Genomic DNA, 21,992 nt, shown 5'->3' on the forward strand with positions numbered 1-21,992 from the left:
GAGTACTGCATTAACTGTCTACTGGAACAGATAAATGACAATAAATACAATCCAGCTGTGGTACTAAAAATGTATCAGATATCTCATCCAAATTCATTTATAAAACCAGGTGCATGTTTAATTCAAAGAAACACTTATTTACTTTGGTGATCTTCTTGACTTAGTAATGAATTAAGGCTGTATTTATAAACCATAATATTTTTAAAATGAAATATGCAAACTGAAAGAGAACAAATTATATTTCTGTGAAACCTACAGATGTGGAAAGCAATAACTGCTTTGTTGTGACCAACATATATCAGAAACATCTCCACTTCTGACTTTTATTTCATGTTTAAGATCCAATTATTAATCCAAATGCCATTTGCTTTTGAACCCACAGCAGTGTTCTGAGTAAATAAAAATAATAAAGAGCTCAGATATGAGCTGCTGTGTTGCTGCTAAATTTCATTGGTTCCATATGTTGAACAGTCTGGATTTGCACTGGACCGTTATACACTGTACAGTTACTGCTATCTTTAAGCAATCTTTTCCCAACAGCATAAGTTGAATGTGCCAGTCCCAAATGTCAGTCAGCACATTTGGATGATACCACATTACAGGAAAATATGTTTAGATGATTTGCAACAAAGGATGTAAGTTGCTGACTGATGATCCAATGCATTTTTTCCTCAAGTGATATTTTAATATCCTTTATTTTATGTTAGCTCAGATGCTTGTTTAGCTGGGTTGCTGATTATTTTCAATCTTTTGTGTACCTAGGAAAATCTCTATGCACCTGTAAATTATTATTATATTTTTGTGTGCTTGGTTTAAAATTATAAGAACTCATTACCCAATGTTTTATTAACAAATAATGTAAAAACGCTACAAATGAAACATAGTGAAAGCAAAAAGTTGTTGTAGAAAGCGTTGAGAGGTCCTTAGGGAACAGGCAAAGAAAGATGAAACAATCCTTAAGCAAGACACCAGGCAAGAGACTCAAGCAAATGGAATGAAGTGATCTCTTCACAACTAGTCAGAACTTCTGAGAAAAATATTAAAATTATATAAGGTGAACTACCTAAAGTTTTTTTTAGTTTTATGGATAATTTAGAGCTTGTTGATGCAGCGGCAATTCAAGAGAGTATTCTAATTTTTCTGAAAGACATAGATCTTTTTCAAGAACATATCTCTATGAATTCAACTAAGGTACATAAAGTAGAGATATTACCAAAGTGAGTTTGGTTTTTAAACGGAAACCCAGTTTTACCAAACAATGGTAAAATGAAATGCCATTACAGAAAGAATCGGTAGTGGAAAACTATAAAAATAAATTAAGAGTTTTTTTGAAAATAATCTTAATAAAAGTACAGATATAAGAATGGTGTGGGTGGAAGCAAAGCTTTCAAGAGGTTACTTCATACAACATAACAGTAAACTCAAAAAGAAGAGACAAGAGAAAACACAAGCTATGAGACAAAAAGAAGAGAAGAGGAATTAAAGACGTTTCCAGAGAAGATAAATATTTCCCAGCAAATTAAGCTTCTGCAGTGACAATTTCCTATGTTAATGCTAAGAGAAATGTAAATAAAAATAAATTACGCAAAAAAGAGTTTACAAATAAACCAGGGAAGGGCTAGCATACAGATGATGATGATGATGATGATAGTAGTAGTAGTAGTAGTAGTAGTAGTAGTAGTAGTAAAGTTGGAAAGGACCTTGGAGGTCATTTAGTCCAACCCCCTGCTCAGGCAGGAAACCCTATACCATTTCGGACAAATGGCTGTCCAGTCTCTTCTTAAAAACTTCCAGTGTTGAAGCACTTACCGCTTCTGGAGGCAGGTTGTTCCACTGGTTAATTGTTCTAACTGTCAGGAAGTTTCTTCTTAGTTCTAGGTTGCTTCTCTCCTTGATTAGTTTCCATCTGTTGCTTCTTGTCCTGCCTTCAGGCGCTTTGGAAAATAGCTTGACTCCCTCTTCTTTGTGGCAGCCCGAGATACTGGAACACTGCTATCATGTCTTCCCTCATCCTTCTCTTCATTAAACTAGACATACCCAATTCCAGCAGCCATTCCTTATATGTTTTAGCCTCCAGTCCCCTAATCATCTTTGTTGCTCTTCTCTGCACTCTTTCTAGAGTCTCAACATATTTTTTACATCGCGGTGACCAAAACTGGATGCAGTATTCCAAGTGTGGCCTTACTAAGGCATTGTATTACGAAAAGATTATGAAAAGAAAAAGAAAATGACATTGAAGTTATAAGAGGGAGGTACTGTAATAACATATAATGTGGCTATACAAAAAAGTGTTTCATCAATATTATTCCAATTTATATAAGGGACATTTCCTTAGAGAAAACAGATGAATATGTAAGAAACAAAATTTACTGAAGATTACAGAGAAATAGAAACAAATTGTGAACGGGTCCATAACAATAAAGGAGGTTTGTGAAGCTATAAAAAAAGATTAAAACAGAAAAGGTGCCTGGACCTGATAGATTACTGGCTTTTTACTATAAATGCTTTCAGTGATTAATTCCTCAGAAATCTTTAATTCAGTATTAAAAAGTTGGATAAGAAATAAAAAGGAAGTGTTGTTCTGTTAAATCAGAATTACTATATATTTTGTCCTAAACATCCTTAACAGCAGAAATGATATTACTTGGATATGGCTATTCCAATCTAGAGGATAAACATTCAATAGGATTTTTTCTTCCCTATACTCAATTTATACGGGTAGTCCTTCAGATTCAAAGAAGACATGTTGTGCAGTTCATCTATGGAAATAGAGGTAGCTCTGCAGAGACAATCTGGAAATGCGGTCTAGCACAATGGGGCATGGTACTCCATTACTCCATTTTAATAACTACCGGTGTTGTTCTGTGATGCCCTTCAGTGTTTTCTATCAGTTTTTGATGGTGACTGTCTTCAAAGCCAGTAGAGGCTTCAAAGGAGATATCTCACCAGCAGATACAGCTTCTAGTTCCCTTGGCTAGATGTCACAATGACATAGTTTTCCTTCACAGTATCTTTATAGTGTTTATGTGGACAACTTCAAAGTCTCTTCACAGTCTCCAGTAGATCATAGAGCAACTGGAAAGTTATTATGATGGTCATGCATTCTAATGATTTATCCCACACTCCACATCTGGGCTCTGATAATCAGGGACTCAATGGTGATGGACTTCACATGATTAAAACCTCCAGATTGGAGATAGTCTTACCAACATATGCGAAGGATAAAACAGAGATTATGCATATGAAATTTCTCTAGTTGTTTGATATGTTGTTTGTACAGAGTCTAGAATTCACATCCATATAGGAGACAATTGCAGTTCTGTAGGTTTTCAACTTTGTGGAGATACTAAGGCTGTGTTGATTGAGTACTTTAGTATGCAGCTGCCCCAGAGCCTGGCTGGATTTGCTGATCCAAGAATCAATTTCCATATCCAAAGATCCATTGCTCAAGATGATGCTTCCCAAGCATTTGAAGCTGTTTGGATTTGTCAGCTGGGGAGGGGGAATCAAGAGTGATTTTTAATTTTATGGGGTGACTATTTGGCACCAGCTGTTAAAGTACTTCAATCGTGTTCAGGCTGATACTCTTGTTTTCATTATTTAACAAATACACGGATTTCTTCAGTTCCCCAGATACAAAACCTAATTCCTGTGTAGACTGTCTTGCATATTTAAGTTTCTTATCATTTATTTTCTTAATTTTTATTTCCTAAATTTTCTGATATTTATTTTTTCCTTCTTCATGAAGTATATGCAGTATTGTAATTAGCAACCATTATGTTTGCACGCTAATTGTTTATTAAAATAGCCTTTCAAATCTTATTGCATCTGTTTTATAAAAGTGGATAATTTCATAATGATGCATTTAAGTATCATTTTGGGGAAAATGAGTTTTTCTTATAATAACTGACAATTACTGGATTATGGTCAGATATTGGTATAGAACCAATGTTATATTTATTATTCCATCAATTAAGGATTAAGATACTAAAAAAATGATCAAGTTGGGAACAACTCTGGTGTAGAATTTCTATAAATGCTGTAACAGTAACCACATTATCTTCTACTGAATCACTTATTTCACTACAAAATCTGAGTTACACTACCTGGAAGCAGAATTACAAAATTAAATACCAATAAAGAGTAACATATTAAGTGTCAATATAGAAGTCTGTAGAAGAATTAAACTGGAATAATATAATCATCTAATATACAATCTAAAAAGTGATTTAAATATCCAGACATGTTTGTTTAATTCATATCTAAACTACAAAAGATATTTAAGAGATGAGTCATAGTTCCGTAGTGGTTAGAATGCACTACTGCAGGCTAATCCTTGCCACAGCCAGTTCAATCCCGATCAGCTCAAGGCTGACTTAGCCTTCCATCCTTCCGAGGTCGGTAAAATGAGGACCCAGATTGTTGGGGGCAATATGCTGCCTCTGTAAACTGCTTAGAGAGGGCTGTAAAGCACTAGGAAGCAATATATAAGTCTAAGTGCTATTTCTATGTAATTATCGGTAGCAATAGCAATAGCATTTATCTGAATGCAGCTTAGCAGGGCCATATTAAGTCATAATACAACATGACTGAGACATAATTGCCAATTTCTCTTTTTCTCTCCTACTGCATAACTTGTTTTATTACAAAATATGAGGACATGTGCAAGTTACTATACCCAGTAGCAAAGCTTAAATTCCCACTGATAGATTCCTGACCAACTAAAAAAAAAAATCATTCTTAGGTGGAAGGATATGAATTTCTTGCAACTCTCTGATATTTATACATTAAAATATAAGGTTTTTTTGACAACTTCAGTTCTCAAACAGAAATATTCAGTTCTTTAAAGGAATCCAGACAGACGTTCATCCAATATATTAACATAAAGAGAAAAAAATCTGATCAGTCACCTTATGCTAATCAGTTATAATGTTTTAGCAATGGGAGATATACAAACTGACAAGCAGAAGATACAAGTCAGAAATGCAACTCTACTTTTTGTTACAGATATGATTGTCTTATGATATAGTGGTACTGCCTCTAACTCTTGCATTAATAATGGGAATTTATGACACATTACAAGAGAAAATTACATTTTGCAAAGCTCGTAGGACAAAAGCAGCAATCTCGTACATATCTACAGTACATCTAAGTCATGAGAAGTTTAATAAAACAAAAGTGCACTATAAGACAGGAACATTTCCCAACCCAAAGCAATACTGAATCTTCAGTTTTGGCATTTGTAAAGGCACCCTGAAGTTCAAGATAACTCAGATATCTCAGAGGGCATATAGTGCTTATAAATCCCATATCAGCATGGAAATGCATCCTGCTCCTATGTCTTAGTAAGATATATAAACATGCAACTGGTACTCAAACCCTGCTCTCTATTAATTAAATTTATGCAACTTCAACAGCATTAGCTTTGTATATGAAACACAGTAATGACCACACACATGCCTCAAAGGTAAAATACCACACAATACCTAAGTAACCAACAGATATATGATTTTCTTTTTAATTAGCATTTTACTATTATTATTTTTTAAAAGAAAAACTTACCAAGTACATTGCCAAACATACACCTAAGCTGTCTTCTATTTGGACACATTTTGCTCCATTCAATACTCTACCCCTGAATCACCCTCATTCACTCCAAATAAATAGTGCCCAGGCATAACTGATTCCTACTGCTATACTGATTGAGATAATACAAAACAAAGCAATCACATGCCAAAAAACAACAGTGCAATCATTGCATTCTAAACAGCTGGATAACTCAGAATGGTTCTATTTGAAAGAATGGCTTTGTTTCGTCTTTTGAAACAAACACTGGGATTTGTTCTGAACTTGAAATGAATCTTTTAAAAACATACACATTTTAGTTTAAATTGTCAAAGTGCGATTTTAGGATAAGAAGATTTGGAAGTTAATTTTTTTTGCATATCGGACAGTCCTAGTTCACATTTTTGGCAAAACACATTGATTCAAAAAATGGATGTATACAGTATATTAAAAAACCTAGATTCCGTATGAAGATCTGCAACTATATGTACTTGCAACTATATCTGCAATTAAAGAACACTGTATATTATTGTAGTAAAGTTTTAATATTCTTACCTTAAATAAGTTTCTTAACAGTTCAGTAGAATGATAATTGGTTAATGAATAAGGTCTGCATTTAAATCGTGTTATTGTTCAAAGCCTAACAGTCCCTCATTGTCCTTTTCTAGTTATTTTTTTCTTCATTTCTCTTGTGCTTGTGTTGTGAATGCTCCAGCACTGGAAGTTTTTAAGAAGAGATTGGACAACCATTTGTCTGAAATGGTATCGGGTTTCCTGTCTGAGCAGGGGGTTGGACTAGAAGACCTCCAAGGTCCCTTCCAACTCTGTTGTTGTTGTTGTTGTTGTTATTTCACACTAATCCCATCATAAATAAAGAATGGAACAAAATTATCAAAGTGGGAGTAATTTCTCACTCCTTTCGATTGGAGAGGCTAATGCAAAAATGTTGGAGGAAAGAGCACTGGGATTTTTAACTTTTTCTCATACAGATTTGAATGTCTCAAATTAAACTATCATAGTATCCTGATTGTTTGAATTTTGCCATCACAATAGAAAGTTGTCAGTGCAATTTTAATTTTTGGTCATGCAGGAATGCATCTAAGTCTGACTGTCTTCCTGTTAAAGTCCATAAAAATGACACTAATGTGATAGAACATAGACTGAGGGAGACTATTTTAGTTGCAGAGTCCCAACATCCAAAATGCAGCAATGCAGGAATAGATGATGCTATTTACTGCTTTTCTGGAGTGAAAGGGGCGTTGTCTTACCTGAACGCCTTTTCTCAGCATGATGATGGAGAATCCACAGATGGTTGTCTTAATCTATCTGCTCCAATTAGACTAAGTCTGAAATTGGCAACGCCCCTCTGTGCCAAGTGCACCCCAGTTTTAGGCTAAGGCGATACCCAGACTTTAGTCCGACGCGTCTGAACAAATGGGAACCAGGCCAACTGACCTAATGGGAGGGAGTGGATTCTCCATCATCATGCTGAGAAAAGGCGTTCAGGTAAGACAACGCCCCTTTCTCCAGCATGATTGGATGGAGAACCCACGGATGGGACATATCAAAGCCCTGTGTCCCTAGGGTGAGGAATTAGATTGGGCCTGGGTCCCATCCAATGTTAATGCGTGTTCTAGGACCTTGCGGCCAAATGAAGCCATAGAAGATGCATATATATCCATCTTGTAGTGACGGACAAAGGAGGAGGGCGATGCCCATGTTGCTGTCCTACAAACTTCCTCTATGGATGCCTGGGTAGACCAGGCTGCTGTAGTGGCTGCGCCCCTGGTGGAATGGGCCGTGATATGGCTGGGAGCTTGTAGTGACTGAGTCTGGTATGCCAGAGAAATAAAGCTCTAATCCACCTGCCTATAGTGGGTGAGGAAACCTTTTGTCCTAACGACGAAGGGTGAAATGACACAAACACAGCCTCAGTCTTGCGGAAGGATGAGGTTCTCTGTATATAGCAATATAAGGCCCTGCGGACATCCAATCTGTTCCACTGAACCTCTATGTCATTAGATGGGTTCGGACAGAAGTCTGGCAAAACTATGTCCTGGGATCTATGATACAAGGAGTTGACCTTGGGCACGAAGGAGGGATCTAACCTGAGAGTAACCCTGTCCCTATGGAAAATACACAGGTCCTTTCTCACTGACAGGGCAGCCAGCTCGGAGATTCTTCTGGCTGAAGTTACAGCAACCAGAAATGCCACCTTCATTAATAATTGTTTGAGCAAACAAGTGTCAATAGGCTCAAAGGGTGGTGAGACAAGCGCCTGTAGAACCTGATGAAGGTCCCAGGAGGGATATCTATGTACCGTTGGTGGTCTGGCATTGTTAGCTCCCTTTAGGAAGGAGCGTATCATAGAGTGCTGTGTTAAGGATTCATTGCCACAGGAAATAACCGTGGCGAGTGCTGCTACCTGCCTACGGATGGTGCTTGTGGAAAGCCCTTTGTCCAGACCATCCATCAGGAACTCCAAGATAACTGGCACTGCAGCCTGTAAGGGTTCAATTTTGTGAGCTAAACACCAATTACAGAAGCTTTTCCACGTGGCATCGTATATTCTATTCGTCGAGGGTCGCCTGGATTGCTGGATCATGGCTATGACCCTTGACGAATATGAGTCTAGACCTAAGGCCTGCCTCTCAAGTGCCAGACGGTTAACTGGAGCCATTGAGGGTCCGGATGATATAACTCCCCCTGAATGAGGGAGATCCGATTGGCTGGAATCCTCCATGGCGGGGATGTGGAGAGCTCCATCAAGTCGGCGAACCAAGACCGTCTTGGCCAATGCGGGGCGACCAGGAGGACCTCTGCTTGTTCGCGAAGGATCTTCCTGATCGTGGCAGGTAGAAGGGGTAGGGGAGGAAAGGCATAGAGCAGTTCCCTGGGCCAGGGACTGCGGAGTGCATCTGTTCCTTCCGCTGATGGAGACGGGAACCTGGAAAGGAATCTCTGAAGCTATGAGTTGGCTGGGGAGGCAAACAGGTCTAGGGTTGGGGAACCAAACCTGTCCACGATCTCTCTGAAGATCTTCGGATCCAGCTGCCATTCGGAATGGTCCACGGTGGCTCTGCTCAGTGAGTCCGCCTGCTGCTTGGCCACTCCGGATATGTGCTCTGCCCTGATGGAGGCAAGATTCAGTTCTGCCCCAGACCCCAGCAATCTGGCCTCCTGCATGAGAGGCTTGGACCTTGTTCCCCCGTCTGTTGATATGGGCCTTGGCTGTGATGTTGTCGGTTAAGACCAGGACGTGCTGGCCCTGTACTAAGCTGCTGAATCTCTTTAGGGCCATGTGTATGGCTCTTAGTTCCAGCCAGTTTATATTGTTCTTTAGATCCTGCCTGGACCACTGACCCTGGGCCCAGTGTGTGTGGAGGTGTGCCCCCCACCCAAATAGGCTTGCGTCTGTGGTGATGGTGATCCTGTCTGGTTCTTTGAATTCTGCTCCCCGTGACAGTGCCGGAGAGTCCCACCAACGAAGGGAGTTCAACACCGACCGTGGAACTCGGACCTTCAGGTGGGATGTGCTGGTATGAAGTCTCTGAAATGGAAGGAGAAGCCACTGTAATTCTCTGGCATGGAGACGTGCCCATGGCACAATTTGCACGCAGGACACCATCTTCCCTAGTAGCTGTGAAAGGGATGCCAATGTGACTACTCTGTCCCTTCGGATCCGACGTACAAGAGTCTGAATAGAGTTCCGTCGGTCCTGAGATAGGTAGACCGTGCAGTTGTCTGTGTCTATAACTGCGCCCAAATGGAGGAGCCGAGTTGTTGGTACAGTATGACTTTTCTGGAAATTAACAGAAAAACCGTGCTCCTGCAAAACCTTGATGGCTAGGGCGAGGTCTGCTTGAGCACTTTGCCATGATGATGACTGAATTAGAATGTCATCTAAATAGCATTGAACTCTGATGGGAATTTGCCTAAGGTGGGCTGCGATCACTGCCAGTACCTTTGTAAATACTCTCGGTGCAGATGAGAGGCCAAATGGAAGGGCTCTGTACTGGTAGTGGCGTCGGGCATAACTGAATCTGAGGAATTTGCGATGTCCAGGAAAATGGGGATGTGCAAATATGCCTCAGTCAGGTCTATCGAGGTAAGAAAGTCACCTTGCCTGACGCTAGCCAGGATTGATTGAAGTGATTGCATCTTAATTTTTTTATATCTCAAGTAAAGGTTTAGACCTTTTAAGTCCAAGATCGCCCTCCAGCCCCCTGAAGTCTTGGAAATGACGAAAAGGTTTGAGTAAAACCCTCGTCCTTCTTGGTCTTGTGGAACTGGTTCAATTGCTTGTATTTGCAATAAGTGGGCTATTGCCTCTGACATAAGTTCAGCTCTGGTCCTGTTCGTTGAAATAGGACAAGAGCGGAATCTGTCAGGTGGGTGGGAACAAAATTCTAGTCTCAGACCTTGGGTGACTGTATCTAACACCCATGCATCCGTAGTAGTAGCCGCCCAAATGCTGGAATAGAGGGCCAGCCGGCCTCCTATGAGAGGTGAGGCTGCAGGTTCACTTGCCTCACTTAAAGGAACGGCTCCCTGCGCCTCGAAAGGACCGCTTGGTCTGGAACTGTGATCTGCCTCTATATGCTGAACGATCTTGTTGTCGTTCCTGTCTCTGAAAGGAGGGGCGAGGAGCCTGGACCCAGTCCCAGGATGGCGCTGGCCGAAAGGACTGCCTTCTGTAGTTACTCTGCGACAAGTTCCCCCAGCGTCTATCTCCTTTCCTTGATGTATTAACCAAGGTCTTGCGTTTATCCTTACCTTCGGTTAGGTATGGCTCTAGCGCCTTACCAAAGAGATGTCCACCTGTGTAAGGTTTAGAGGCCAGACGCCACTTGGCCTTGGTGTCTGCTCGCCAGTTTCTGAGCCAAAGGAGCCTTCGTGCTGAAATGTCTGCCGCGATGGTCCGGGCAGTGTATCTGGCCGTGTGTAAGGAGGCATCGGCTAGATACTGGGACGTGGCCACCAACTTACCCAGATTCTGGTGGGCTCTAAGCTGGTCCGGAGGGATCATGCCCTGGAGCTCCCGTAACCACAGGACCGAAGCCCTGGCAAAGAAGGCCATGGAGGTTGCCGCCCTCGTTGCCCAGGCTGATGCCTGGTGGGACCTGCATAGGGCGGACTCAATCTTTTTGTCCTCTGCCCTTAGTGCCTCATTTATGTCCCCAGGGATGTTGGAATTGGGAAACAATGAGTTCAAGGGCTCATCAATCTCAGGAATCTCCAAAAGGGAGGTCAGAGAAGGAGCAACATTGAACAATGTTCTCTCCACCGCACCAGGGCTTAAGGGGGATCCTAGGTTCTCCCATTGTTTCTGGACTATATTTAGAAAAAGGGGAGGGCAGGGAATATGATTCTGTGAGACAGAGGGCTCAGTGTATATGGCATGGGGACCCTGGGATGTTGGTGGGGTCTCCTGTTCTTGGGCGAGGTTTGCAGTAGTGCAGGCCTTGAGAAGCAGGGAATTGAAGAAGGAATGGTCAAAGAGACCGACAGGAGGGGTGGGTTCGGATGGAGCGATGCCCTCGTCCTCAGACAAAATCAGGCCAGATTGTTCGGCTCCTCTAGATTCCAAATCTGATGCGGGATCATCCATCCAATCCGGAGATTGTGAATGATGCGTGGCCTGGGAGGGTGGCTGTGGGGTGTTGGAGGCCATAAATTGAGCCACCGCCTGGGCTATCATGGACTGGAGGAGGTTCGGGTTCAGGGCCTGGTTCTCAGGAGGGCGAAGCCCTGCTGCAGTAGGGGTGAATGTGGCCTGGGGCCCTGAGATGTCCTGACCGGTTATACCCCTCCCTGAAGCCACTGTTAAGTTTGAATCTGACTGGGGAATTCCCCTGGGGGGAGACCAGGCCCCTGGGGCTGAGGCACTATGTGAAGAAAGGGGTTCAAAAATAGACCTTCCCATCGTGCCTGTCAGATCTGGGGAGGCCGCTCTCAGTCTTTGGCACTCTTCCTCCCTCTGTGGCTCCCTGCTTGGCCGGGCTCGCTTGCCTCTGTTTGGCGTCTCCTCTTGGCCGGCTCGCTGTTTTTCTCTGCCATGATGAGTTGCTCTGGTCTCAACCTTGGCAAAACGCCCCCCCTCGGCGCTGTACTTCACCAAGGGAGTCTACAGAGATACTTCAGCCCGTGAGGGGGGTGGGCGGGGAATTAGTGGGCACCGCGTCCCTTGGGAGCGAGCAGGCCCTCCCCGGTTGAAACTGCTCTCTTGAAGAGCTTGCCACCGATGATCGAATACTGCCTTCAGGAGAACGCTCCAGGCAGTCTGGGCCTCAGCCACACACAAAATGGCCGTGGAGGGCTTCAGCCACCCACAAAATGGCCGCCGAGGCTTTCAGCCACACAAAATGGCCGCCGAGGCTTTCAGCCACACACAAAATGGCCGCCGAGGGCTTCAGCCACACACAAAATGGCCACCGGGAGGTAATTCAAAATGGCGGCCGCCAAATTTGCGCCCAAAAAACGGCCGTTGGAAGAAGGCCTTGAGGCCTAGGGCCTAAGCTGCAACGAGCCCTCGTTCGGGTGAATCGCCTGGGCTCCTAATGCAGCTGGTGGCATGTGATTAGGCCGGCTGGGAAGCGCTGAGATGGTCCGAGGCCTGATAGGCCTACCCGGCTCCAAAAAATTGGGCTGCGCCCAAACTCTCACCTGCTGCCCTGCTGGGGCCGAGGGACCTGGCAGTCGGAAGATCTTCGGAGCAGCGCCTTTTGAAGAGGTTTGATCTTGATGTCCCTAACTGAGGGAAAAGAAACAAGGGAAAAGTTCCCCCCCCCCGGAGGGAGAGGATTGTGAGTCTGTCAGCCTGATTAGGCTTCAGACTGGGATGATTGATCTTTCTTCTATATATAATCAATTCTGAATCAAACAATAAATAATAAATAATAGCCTGAGCTAAGTAAATAAATAGAATTAAACAGTCTTCTGCTCCAGGAGCGAAGACAAAACGCGTCTTAGAGCAAAGAGACTAAGTCTAAAACTGGAGTGCACTTGGCACAGAGGGGCGTTGCCAATTTCAGACTTAGTCTAATTGGAGCAGATAGATTAAGACAACCATCCGTGGGTTCTCCATCCAATCATGCTGGAGAAAGTATTATCTTCAGTTGAATGGAAGCTGGTAAAAGAAAAGCTCAATAGCTTTCCTGTATCTTTAATTAATTAAACAATTATATTTAACTGATTATATTAAACTGATGTAAGACTAATTGTTTTTATAGCCTACTCAAACTGCTTTAATGTTGAAATTCTACACTATCCCTTGCTACAAGTAAGATTAATATTTCAGTTTTTAGTGTTTCTTATAAGAAATCTATTTTCTTTACATGCTGTCCTTCTTTGTCTCATTTTAGAAGACTTTTAGAACCACAGAAGTATGTGAGTATTTTGTTCTCAAACTTTATATCCTTCTGTTAGCATAAAACCTTCATGATAAGGTAGTCCTCGTTTAACAACCAAAACTGGGACTAGCAATTCCACAAAGTAACACAGTCATTATCTGCAAGGGACAGATTTACACTCTTACACCTACCATGGTTGTTACATGAATTGCCTGTGGCTGTTAAACGAAATATCATTTAATAATTAGAACACAACAGAGTTGGAAGGGACCTCGGAGGCCTTCTGGTCCAGCCCCCTCCTCAAGCAGGAGAACCTATACCATTTCAGACAAGTGGCTGTCTAGTCTCTTCTTAAAAACCTCCAGTAATGGAACGCCCACAATTTCTAAAGGCAAGCTGTTCCACTGATTAATTGTCCTCACTGTTAGGAAGTTTCTCCTTAATTCCAGGTTGGTCAATTTCCAACCACTGTTTCCTATCTTGCCCTCTGGTGCTTTGGAGAATAGTTTGACCCCCTCATCTTTGTGGCAACCCCTCAAATACGAATATTATGTGACTTGCAATTTTATCACAAGCTTCTGTTAACTCTGCTTGTCAGAAACTGGCTGTGAAGCATACAAATGGTGGTCACATGAGTGTAGGGGTGTTGCAACAGTCAGAAGGGCAAAGTTACTTTTTCAGTCCTGTCAAAACTGAATGATCACTAGACAGGGCACTTGCTGAGTGAGCATTATCTGTATGATCATTTATTGCATTCATGTTTCCCCTGCATGACAATGATTTCCAAACAGTGGTGAATTGGAACAATCATTGGGGAATTAAATACTTATAGTTAGTTACACTCCTACTCCTTACAAAGTAGAAAGATCCAAAGTATTTTCCACTAGGACAAAATTGAGGAAACCTCTGTTTAGTTCCTTTAGCTCTGCTGGCAATAACAATAACAATTCTAGCAACAAGTTATTCTGTCCACTATGTCAGAAGAAGCACAAAAATCACAACTTGAACTGCAGTTCCTGTTCGCATCTCTGCTGGGTTGGTGAGCCAACCTAATTTGAAAAATATTGCCCAGGAGACAAGATGGGAATAAAAAATATAACAAGAACTTCATAAAAACAGGAAGCTAGAATTTGATAAGAACAAAGAAAGAATGAATGAATGAAATACATGCATGCATATATGCATATATATATAAATAAAAGTCCGAGATACTAAACCAAGTATACGCTTCAGCTTAATGATTTCTATTTTATCACAGGGGGAAAATATGTATTTTTGTTGAACACAAGTTGGCAAAGTACAATAAGGTATAGATTTGTGCATAACCAATAACCTAGCATTCATTTATATTCCACTGAAAAGATAAGGTCAACATTTTAAAAGTCATCATCTGCTGTAAATGGTGCATAGGATAATTAGATTGTATTAACAATATTTTTATAGCAGAATTGCAAGAACCTCAGGCTACATATAATAGAATGAGTCAACTAATAAGTTAGAAACATATGAGAGAACATCAATGGTTAATGAAATCTGCTAAAAAAACATTGAGTTAAATTGTAAGAAAAACATTGCAGCTTTTTCAGTGAATGGAGGAATGAATGTGTGTGTGCAGACAGCATTGTGTATGATGGAGGAAAAATAGCCTCTGTGTGATGCAAGTAATACATTACTGGTTTAGAGGTCCACACATTCACAATAGACTGACATAACACTATTACCACAATGGCTTTTAATTTTACGGCATTAACTAATTCCTATCATTATTTTTCCTACTTTATTGCAGACACATGCTGGGTTAATGTTTTCAGAGTTGTTTTGCAACAGTAATTGCATCTTTTTGAGTGGTTAGCAGCAATTCTGAACACATCAGTGTGGTTGCAAGAGTTAGAAGTAATGTGAACTAATCTGACTTATTAATGCCAAGTCTCATCTACCATCCTGTTGCCCTGTGAACCAGTATAGGGAAATCCTTTGGGAACTCTTTGCAGATCAGAGTTTGGTTCCCTATGTAGATTCCTATGATGTAAATATTGAATCATAATTTGCATTTGACTGCATTTGACTTAATTTGCATTTCTCTTTTTGAAGTAATCATAATGTTGGCAAAACATGGACCATCAATTGAATTCTTAAGGGTACGAGATATTATCAGCTGAGAGGTTCCAGAATTGCATAACAAAAAGCATAATTTCTACGAGATAAGCAATACTTGCTAATCATATAAAAATAGGCTGTTGTGCTGTGGAGTCTAAGAACATATTAAGTTTTTATTTAAGTAAAATACAAGAATGCATAATAGTTGAACATGAAGTACAGAATGCTATAAAAATGTGCAACATTAATGTCTCCAAGAGAAAGGAACTGTACAGGCTACTAACATTAGAACAAATTACTCAAGGTTAAAGAAAATGTTGGTGAAATGAAAAATCAAGGAACAATGGAAAATTCCAAAGATGAGAAAAGTTTTTTTAAAATATTTTTTCAAAGGTGTAATACATATTGTCTATTTGTAGAGAATCAGCATTAATTAGGCAAATGAGATTTCCCATTTATTCATAAATAATTGTGGAATAATTCCAAAAGTTGTTTCTTTCTTGATTTTGTTACTCTATGAAAACATGATTAATAATAGAATAAAAAGCTGTACAAAACTTTGTTTTAAAAGTGCTTTAGTTAATGGTTGGTGAATATGAATTATATATCTATATGTATAGACTACATTAAAGTGATTACATGAATCACTTATTTTCAACTTCTCTCTTCATTCCTTTTCCTATTTGAGCTTAAAAATATTAAAACTATTATTTTGTATTCTATGCAACAGAATTCCTCCACAATTTTTATTTTTCTGAACTAATTTCATCCTCTTCTTAGCTAAGAAGCTCTTCAAATATATTTTAAGGAATACAATCTATAATTGGTTTTCAAAACAAAGTATGTTTTATTTGAAATGTGTATTTTTCTCTTTTATACTGAAAGAAAATACACATCCCATTTCACATTTATTCTACTAAATATCTTACTAAATTAATACCCATTTTCGGTTATCTGTTAACATTCAAATGAAGGGCAGTTTGTCATTAGCAAGTTTTTACCAACACAAAAAGAGAAAGTCTTCTGAGTTTTCCTTTCCACTCCTTGTAGGAAACTATTTCAAATGAGCCTTGAATCAAAATTAAATTATGTGACTGTCTGTTTGGGCTTTAAGATTTATCTTTCATCTTATTGCCTTGATATTTCATATTACTAAACACTCAGCATCAGTAGGAGAGCATTGGGAACAGTGCTTTGTTAAATTTATCTGTACAGTTGCTGTGTGTGCATGTGTCTTAGTAGCCTCCAAGATTGTTTTGCAGAAAAAATGCAATTGTATACATCTTATTTATGAAATTAAAGCCAGGATTCTGATTATAAAAGTAAGAACCTATCAATTCATTCATAAGCAGAATTATACATAACATTTCCTTTAACATGAAGTGAATTAAATTAAATACAAAACTCCAGAGTACTATATAGTATTAGCAAAAATAAGTTTTTGAAATTATCTATTTATAATAGGACTTAATAAAAAGATTGCTAGGGTATAAATGTTCATGTAAACATTTTCTTTCCTAGAAATTCTCTTGTATTTTGCATTTGTTCAGGTAATAAATTCTAGTTATTTGCTGCATAACCCAAACAACAATCAAACCCAATGCTATCAATGCTATGTTGAATTTACCTATTTAATTATCTATTTAAATCATGGAATAGTGGATGTAACAGTAATAGTAAAAAGAGAAGGAAATACAGGGAACCCTAACCCAGAACAAAATAAGTAACTCAGTTCTGATTAGTACCATTGGACATTTAAGTCATCCCAAAAGACAACTAAATGGAAATCAATTATGACTCTACCAGAGTTAAAATAAACAGCATCAGTATAGGCAACACTGTGCAAATCTCCATGTGAAGAAACTCTTACATTATAACCTTAACATTTTTCCATGCAAGGAATTTTTTCCCAGGAAAGTTCCCCAAAAAGCAACATCTACATTTTCACAAAAGTAGGTTAATTGGTAATTGGTTATTCATGAATTACCAGAGTCCGAAGATGATAAAAAACCCTTACAGGATGATCTTCCATTGTTTTCAGTTAAAAGAAGTATAATGCATTTTCTCAATTACAGGCCAGATCTACAATTTTTATTAATCAACTGCAAACAATGTTGTCAAAACTCCTCCACACAAATACTGTTCCTTCAAATCATATAATCTGCAGTAGCTCAAAAAGTATTACTAACACATAGCACACCTTAGCAAACATATCTTATTATATACCTGTATATAATGAACACAGATTTAAATGCAAGTATATATTTTATGCTAGAAAATTCCTACTTGTCTAATAGTACCTGACCCATATAATAACTTCTATAGAATTAGTTGAGTACTGTGTCTGTTATCCTTACAGGTAGTCCATAATTTGCAACCACAAGAATCTTAGTCATTGAGTGAAGCAGTCATTAAGTGAGATGCCCATATGATCACTTTGTACAATGACTGCAATCCCTGCTCATCTAATTGGGATCATCATGTGATCATCCAATTGTGACTACATGAATCATTAAGTGAAGTGTGGGGATGCCTCAGGATGTGAGGGAGACCACAGGGCAGGCAGGACCCACCAGCCCATGAAAATATGTCATGGAACAGGAAGCTTTGGCCAATTCCAGAGTTGCCTCAACCTCAGAGAACTTCAGTCTATTCCCCACCCAGCCATTCAGCCACACATGGGAGCCCTCACTCAGCTTCAGGGCCTGCTAACACATCAAAGCTGCCATAGCCCTGGAGGCCTTTGGTCTGCTCCCCACCCATCTATTCAGCCACACATGGGAGCACTTAGCCAACTCCAGGGTCCAGAAGTGCATAGCTTACCTTTCCATCTTTCTGCAACTCCTGACAGGTACACCCAGCAGTGGGGGTGGGGGGGCAGTCTTTCTACAGAAGATTTGTAAAATCCTACAGAATTTTGGAAAAGCTAGCAAAAATATTGCAAATGGCAATCACATGATCACAGGGTGCTTGGCAACCAGTTGTAAGTGGGAACAGGTTGCCAAGTACCCAAAATGTGGTTACATGACCGTGGGAGTGGAGTGTGACATTTTACGATAGCTGGAAGTGCTTAGTTGGCTGTAAAGCACTCTTTCAGATGCCGTCATAACTATAAATGGTTGTTCAATAATCAGTCCAAGTCAAGAAGAATTACCCACCGCAGTTTGCTTTTCAATTTATTTTACTGCAAAAAGATCATGCTTCTAATCCTGGAGAAATAAATCTCTCATAAGCTGAGTATAAAATGAGCATGATTTTCTAAAGGGAAAAAAAAAATAAAAACAGGATGGATCACCACTAAAATGTTCAAATATCATTTAGTGACTTCTGCTATTTAGGGTCTGGGATTTGCTGCAAAATGGCACACTGAAAAACATGGTGGTCTTGGGTAATTTGGAAAGTTGGAAGACAGGGAATCTCACTTTATATATTTCCTTATAGAAATCAGAAATTAGACTGAATTATTACATACACAAAAGTAAGGGACAAATTCTATTTTTGTTTAACTAAGTTGACTTTTATAGCTTATTTTATGCCTATAAAATGGGATTTTAAAACTTATGTCTTACGATAGTATCATCTCAATAAAGAAAACAGACGATAACTACAGTACGTTCAGTCTATTGATCACAGCAGGGTAATTGTGAATGATTCAGAACTCCTTGTATACAAAGATAATTTGGGTTTTTTTGTTCTAAACAAATTACGCAATCCCTTTTGCTTCATTTAATGTTCTGTTTCCAGCTCATATCAGGCATAGACGGTCTCTGTTCAGAACGTATAGTTAGCTTTCTGGATGATAACCACTGAATTAAAGTATTGCTAAATATAATCTGCAATCAGAAATATTTTTATGTTTTTTGTAATGCAGTTGTGTCTCTGCTAAACAATTATAATAGTTTTTTCCTTCCATTTCAACTTTCTTAGAAAATTGTTCAATAATTTTAGTACAGGGCTCATCATTTTGCATGTTTTTACTTTCTATAACTTTAAATAACTTCCAGCAAGTAGACTGTTATTAGATCTATACAACTTTACTAGAACAGCCCAATTTATTTTCTTATGAATACTTCATTGATTATTGGTTGTGACAGAACACAATATATTCATCCTCCATACATTATGTGTACTTGGAAGGATCACATAAATAATATGCAGGTGATCGTTTAGAAGAATTTTATAGTGTACTCATTTAGAATGTTCACATAGGAATGTAAAACTGTGGAAGAGAAAAGACCCCATCAAATCCATTCAAGATGTATTTTAAAATTGTACCCCACTGGCATTTAACACAATATAGGCTAGACTGTATTAAATAAGAATCTACATTGATTCTACAATCCAGAATTTATTGGGAAGCTTGTCTTGTATATGCTGCACCTGTGCAGAAATATATCACTGTTTAAAAATGATTTGATTAATGAAATGACAGGCTACCAGATAATGTATATTTACAGTGAAGCATTATATATTATCTTAAAGATTTGCCTGATTATATAAGGCAACATGGTAGTAAACATAACAAAAAAATGCCTCTGAGCCATGAAACAGAGATCTATACCACATGATCCCAGGACACTGCAGCCATCGTAACTGTGAACCAGTTGCCAAGCATCCAGATGTAAATCACGTGACAATGGGGATGCTGCTATGGTCATAAGTGTGAAAAATGGCTATAAGTCACTTTTTTCAGTGCTGTTGTAACTCTGAAAGCTCACTAAATGAACTGTTGTAAGATGGGGACTAAGTGTAATGCTAGTATTACAATATAATCCTCACTGATGGTGCTAGAGAATTCAGAAAGGCCTCTGCATTATTTCTGAGCATGTTCTTATTAAAAGACTCTTCATGAGTGTAAAAGCAGACAAAGTGGATCCAAAGATCAATATGTCTTTGTAATAAAAAGCAGTATTTCCTCATTTCACGTCTCCTAAAATATTAAACCAAGAAATACATATTTGAAAAAGAGGCAGGAAATCCTACTTACCCCAGCCAATACAAAGATAAAGTCGAAAGATTCTTTGCTCAGAAAATACTGAGAGGGCTAGTAAAGTGTACAGGTACATTCCTTCCACCAGTAGCCAGTAATAGTTTGCAGTCACACAATACTGCATCATCACAAAGATCAGACGGCAGCTAAGTGACTCCTGAGAGAGCAAGAGTTGAGTAAATATTTTAGGTGCCGCAGACCAGAAAAAAATCTAAAGTGCACATGAAACCACAATGCCCTCACAGGTTTGATAATACAGCAGCAATCTTTGGAGACTGTCAACATCAGGCTAAAAAATAATCAAATTCAGTAGCAGATATTCCTTCACTATTCACCCCTTTACCATGCTTATTTAATCTATTTTCTTAGCTGCCTTGAAGCATTATAATGTTTTCATCCATGTCCAAAGGGACATTTCTATTCTGCCCAAGAGGTAGCTTCCCTTATGCTCAGTGGTTTTTTTCTAAAAAAAAAAAAGGTGCTGGAACTCACACAAGTCATACAACCCGCCTTGCCGACCCTACAAGGTTCCAGCCAAAAAAGGTGCCGGAACTCCATTCTGGGCGTTCTATGAGGAAAAAAAGCCCTGCTTATGCTCATCTTCCACACACACACACACACACACACACACACACACATCACTCAAGATATGAGACCTCAGTTGAGCAATCTGGATTGTGGCAACAGATGCTGCCAGAAAAGGATGCAGAGATGCTTTGTGAAGGCAAAACTTTGCCTCTGCCAAAATACATAAATTCCCTTTTTTCAACCCTGCAGGAGCTTATGCCTCATCATATTCTGAAGAGATTTCGGAAGGGCAGTGTGTTCTCCTTCTGTCTGTTTCTTTGGGTTTATTCTTCTCAGAATATAAGCCATTGTTCAAAAATAAAACTTTGAATAAAAATAAGAGCTACCATTTCTTCTGAAAATGTTAGTGACTACATTTCCAATTACACCTTACATCCTGGTTCCTCTCTCAGACAAAAGTGGGTTGATTTATATAGAGTTGGAATGGGGCTAGACCAGGGGTATCAAACTCTCAACGTCACATGACGTGTTGCAACTTTTTTCCATTGCCGGCAATGGGGTGGGCACGGTTTCACCATGACGCACCCGGCCCATGGGCAGGCAGTTTGACACCCTGGGCTAGACAGTATTATGTGGTATTTCAATGTTTTTATTATGAGAAAAATGGTATCTTTTTCAAGGACTATTTCTAATCATATTTGTTAGGATAGTAATTAAAAAGCACAGGTGTTGGACATGTTATCAAGATTTACCATTTTAAGGATGATCTAAGCACTAACAGTTGCTTTTAGACTTCTGAAAAGTTAAAAAAATAATAAAAGAAAATGGAAGTGAAGAAGAAATCTTATCCGTAAGGGAACTGAAAGGGATTTCTATTTTAAGTATTTTCATCTATAATCATATGTAAATCTAACAAGCTTTCCACCAAAAGTAAATGTACACTTTAATGCAAATATATTGCAATCAGATACCTCTGTTTAGGAAAATATTTTTAGCCTTATCATATACCTGGTAGGAAATTACACTCTCCCACTGTTGTTGACGAGGAGCTGTCTTGTACATCCATGTGAGCATGGAGTCCTTAATGAAGATGGACACAGCACGTAGGATAAATGAAGTAAAAAGGTTCAAGTGAATGTAGTTCCTGGTGCAATGCAGATGCCTGTAAATATAATTATGATGCTTAAATTCACTTGAAGACGTGTAGGCTGTAATGACTGTCAAGTGAGGAACTAAGGGAGCTCTGTTCAAAAATGAAATGTGTACATGAGCTAGTTACTCTGTAGAGTTAAAAATGAATTTGTGGGCTGCTCTCATTTCTGAAACAGAAAGCAAACTACTGATACTAAAAAAAACATGCTGAACTATACATGGGGTACCATTTTCTATAGTATTAAAAGAAAAGGGTTTAAAAACAAAGCCTTAAAATTGAGTTTTAAGTCCCGTAGGTAAAGATTTAA

At 39.3% G+C, this 21,992-nt stretch overlaps 1 protein-coding gene across 3 annotated transcripts in view; it reads right to left on the reverse strand.

Moving 5' to 3' along the window:
• Positions 1 to 21,992, reverse strand: part of GLP1R (glucagon like peptide 1 receptor) — a 116,021-nt gene that overhangs the window by 36,580 nt on the left and 57,449 nt on the right. For all 3 annotated transcript variants that reach the window (XM_039337108.1, XM_039337107.1, XM_039337106.1), the window contains exons 8-9: positions 21,541 to 21,694; positions 20,002 to 20,161 (exon numbers count right to left, since the gene is read on the reverse strand). In XM_039337108.1, coding sequence (XP_039193042.1) covers positions 20,002 to 20,161; positions 21,541 to 21,694 — 314 coding nt within the window. The remainder of the gene's footprint in view (positions 1 to 20,001; positions 20,162 to 21,540; positions 21,695 to 21,992) is intronic.

This window comes from Crotalus tigris, unplaced genomic scaffold, assembly GCF_016545835.1.
Source record: "Crotalus tigris isolate CLP2741 ecotype Arizona unplaced genomic scaffold, ASM1654583v1 scf7180000017668.6805642782:7212621, whole genome shotgun sequence".
Classification (NCBI taxonomy): domain Eukaryota; kingdom Metazoa; phylum Chordata; class Lepidosauria; order Squamata; family Viperidae; genus Crotalus; species Crotalus tigris.